This window comes from Chiloscyllium plagiosum, unplaced genomic scaffold, assembly GCF_004010195.1.
Source record: "Chiloscyllium plagiosum isolate BGI_BamShark_2017 unplaced genomic scaffold, ASM401019v2 scaf_14535, whole genome shotgun sequence".
In the NCBI taxonomy this organism is placed as follows: Eukaryota; Metazoa; Chordata; class Chondrichthyes; order Orectolobiformes; family Hemiscylliidae; genus Chiloscyllium; species Chiloscyllium plagiosum.
This window is the reverse complement of record NW_025212139.1, coordinates 19451-22863: the sequence shown is the minus strand read 5'-3', so window position 1 is coordinate 22863 and position 3413 is coordinate 19451. Positions and strand designations below refer to the sequence as shown.

General features: G+C 58.8%; 1 protein-coding gene across 1 annotated transcript in view; it reads left to right on the top strand.

Annotated features, from left to right (window-relative positions):
• Positions 1-139: 139 nt before the first annotated feature.
• LOC122547312 (lysyl oxidase homolog 3B-like) overlaps positions 140-3413 on the top strand; it is a gene marked incomplete at its 5' end in the record, with an annotated part of 4635 nt that continues 1361 nt past the window's right edge. The window contains 2 exons of the mRNA XM_043685958.1: positions 140-276; positions 2479-2590. Of these exons, the coding sequence (XP_043541893.1) occupies positions 140-276; positions 2479-2590 (249 nt within the window). The remainder of the gene's footprint in view (positions 277-2478; positions 2591-3413) is intronic.

Here is a 3413-nt window from a genome sequence, read left to right as displayed (position 1 = left end):
AGCTGTGTGTGTGGGTGTGTGTGTGTGTGTGTCTGAGCTGAGTGTGTGTGGGTGTGTGTCTGAGCTGAGTGTGTGTGTGTGTGTGTCTGAGCTGTGTGTGTGGGTGTGTGTGTCTAACCATTGTTTTTGTGTTTCTCAGATGTGGCGAAGCGATATGAGTGTGCTAACTTTGGAGAACAGGGGATTACTGTGGGTTGCTGGGATTCCTATCGTCATGACATTGATTGCCAATGGATCGATATCACCGATGTCAAACCTGGAAACTACATCATGCAGGTAAAACCGAATGGAGAGGGCAGAGATTGGGGACATCACCCAGGGCTAGTGGGTCAGACCTTGGGCCATTGGATCACACCCTGGGCCAGTGGGTCACATCCTGGGCCAGTGATTCCCTCTCTCACCCAGTGGATCCCTCTCTGGCCCGGTGGGTCATACCATGGCCCAGTGGGTCATACTGTGGCCCAGTGAGTCCCTCTCTGGCCTAGTGGGTCATACCGTGGCCCAGTGAGTCCCTCTCTGGCCCGGTGGGTTCCTCTCTGGCCCGGTGGGTTCCTCTCTGGCCCAGTGGGTTCCTCTCTGGCCCAGTGGGTCCCTCTCTGGCCCAGTGGGTTCCTCTCTGGCCCGGTGCATTCCTCTCTGGCCCAGTGGGTCCCTCTCTGGCCCAGTGGGTCATACCGTGGCCCAATGAGTCCCTCTCTGGCCCAGTGAGTCCCTCTCTGGCCCGGTGGGTTCCTCTGTGGCCCAGTGGGTCCCTCTCTGGCCCAGTGGGTCATATCATGGCCCAGTGGGTTCCTCTCTGGCCCAGTGAGTCCCTCTCTGGCCCGGTGGGTTCCTCTCTGGCCCAGTAGGTCCCTCTCTGGCCCAGTGGGTCCCTCTCTGGCCCAGTGGGTTCCTCTCTGGCCCGGTGCATTCCTCTCTGGCCCAGTGGGTCATACCATGGCCCAGTGGGTCCCTCTCTGGCCCAGTGGGTCATACCGTGGCTCAGTGAGTTCCTCTCTGGCCCAGTGGGTCATACCATGGCTCAGTGAGTTCCTCTCTGGCCCAGTGGGTCATACTGTGGCTCAGTGGGTCATACCGTGGCCCAGTGGGTCCCTCTCTGGCCCAGTGGGTCCCTCTCTGGCCCAGTGGGTCCCCCTCTCGCCCAGTGGGTCCCTCTCTCGCCCAGGGGGTCCCTCTCTCGCCCAGTGGGTCCCTCTCTGGCCCAGTGGGTCATACCATGGCCCAGTGAGTCCCTCTCTGGCCCAGTGGGTTCCTCTCTGGCCCAGTGGGTTCCTCTCTGGCCCAGTGAGTCCCTCTCTGGCCCAGTGGGTCCCTCTCTGGCCCAGTGAGTCATACCATGGCCCAGTGAGTTCCTCTCTGGCCCAGTGGGTCATACCATGGCCCAGTGAGTCACTCTCTGGCCCAGTGGGTTCCTCTCTGGCCCAGTGGGTCATACCGTGGCCCGGTGGGTCCCTCTCTGGCCCAGTGGGTCATACCATGGACCAGTGAGTCCCTCTCTGGCCCAGTGGGTCCCCCTCTCGCCCAGTGGGTCCCTCTCTGGCCCAGTGGGTCATACCATGGCCCAGTGAGTCCCACTCTGGCCCAGTGGGTCCCTCTCTGGCCCAGTGGGTCATACCGTGGCCCAGTGAGCCCCTCTCTGGCCAAGTGGGTCATACCATGGCCCAGTGAGTCCCTCTCTGGCCCAGTGGGTCATACCATGGCCCAGTGAGTCCCTCTCTGGCCCAGTGGGTTCCTCTCTGGCCCAGTGGGTCATACCGTGGCCCAGTGAGTCCCTCTCTGGCCCAGTGGGTCATACTATGGCCCAGTGAGTCCCTCTCTGGCAAGTGGGTCATACCGTGGCTCAGTGAGTCCCTCTCTGGCCCAGTGGGTCATACCATGGCCCAGTGGGTCCCTCTCTGGCCCAGTGGGTCATACCATGGCCCAGTGAGTTCCTCTCTGGCCCAGTGGGTCATACCGTGGCCCAGTGGGTCATACCGTGGCCCAGTGGGTTCCTCTCTGGCCCAGTGGGTCATACCGTGGCCCAGTGGGTTCCTCTCTCGCCCAGTGGGTCATACCATGGCCCAGTGAGTCCCTCTCTGGCCCAGTGGGTCATACCATGGCCCAGTGAGTCACTCTCTGGCCCAGTGGGTTCCTCTCTCGCCCAGTGGGTCCCTCTCTGGCCCAGTGGGTCATACCATGGCCCAGTGAGTCCCTCTCTGGCCCACTGGGTCCCTCTCTGGCCCAGTGGGTCATACCGTGGCCCAGTGAGTCATACCGTGGCCCAGTGGGTTCATCTCTCGCCCAGTGGGTCCCTCTCTGGCCCAGTGGGTCATACCGTGGCCCAGTGGGTCCCTCTCTCGCCCAGTGGGTCCCTCTCTGGCCCAGTGGGTCATACCGTGGCCCAGTGGGTCCCTCTCTGGCCCAGTGGGTCCCTCTCTGGCCCAGTGGGTTAGACAGTATGTTGTCGATGGGACACTAATGCCTCTGTTTGATTGGCAGGTTGTGATTAACCCAAACCATGAAGTGTCTGAGAGTGATTTCACCAACAATGCCATGAAATGTAACTGTAAATACGATGGCCATCGAATTTGGATGCACAACTGTCACATTGGTAACCACATTTTTCCAAAAACTAGCTGTAATTAGTTGCTGTGTTTCACGCGTGCTGCAATCTGATTGGTGCTGCACTCCTTCATTAGCATGATGTTCCCAGTGGGATGGTGGGACCACTCTGACCTCTGATAGCCCACACAGCATCGGGGACTAGGGAGCAATCACTCTCACAGCTCTTCCAGTTCATCACCAGCAGCACCTTCCAAACCCACGACCACTTCCATCCAGAAGGACAAGGGCGGCAGGTACATGGGGACTCCACCCCCTGCAGGTTCCCCTCCCAGCCCCTCACCGTCCTGACCTGGAAATATATCGCCGTTCCTTCACTGTCACTGGGTCACAATCCTGGAATTCCCCTCCCAAGGGCATTGTGGGTATAACTGTACAATGTCTTTAGGTTAAAGAAGTAGTTGCAGGTCGTTAGTGACCAACACCCTGTCCTCTTTCTAATCCCGATATTCCCAACATGGGAACTCCACACAGACAGTCACCCGAGGCTGGAATTGAACCCTTGTCCCTGAGGCCGTGAGGCAGCAGTGCTAACATACTGAGCCACCGTGCTGCCTGAAAGTAGGGCCAGGGGTGAGAGTGAATTTTCTTTCATCCACCTCTCAGACAGAACATTCTAGAGCACTGTGACTTACAGTCATAGAGATGTACATCATGGAAACAGACCCTTCGGTCCAACCCGTCCTTGCCAACCAGATATCCCAACCCAATCTAGTCCCACCTTCCAGCACCCGGCCCATATCCCTCCAAACCCTTCCTATTCATATACCCATCCAGATGTCTCTTAAATGTTGCAATTGTACCAGCCTCCA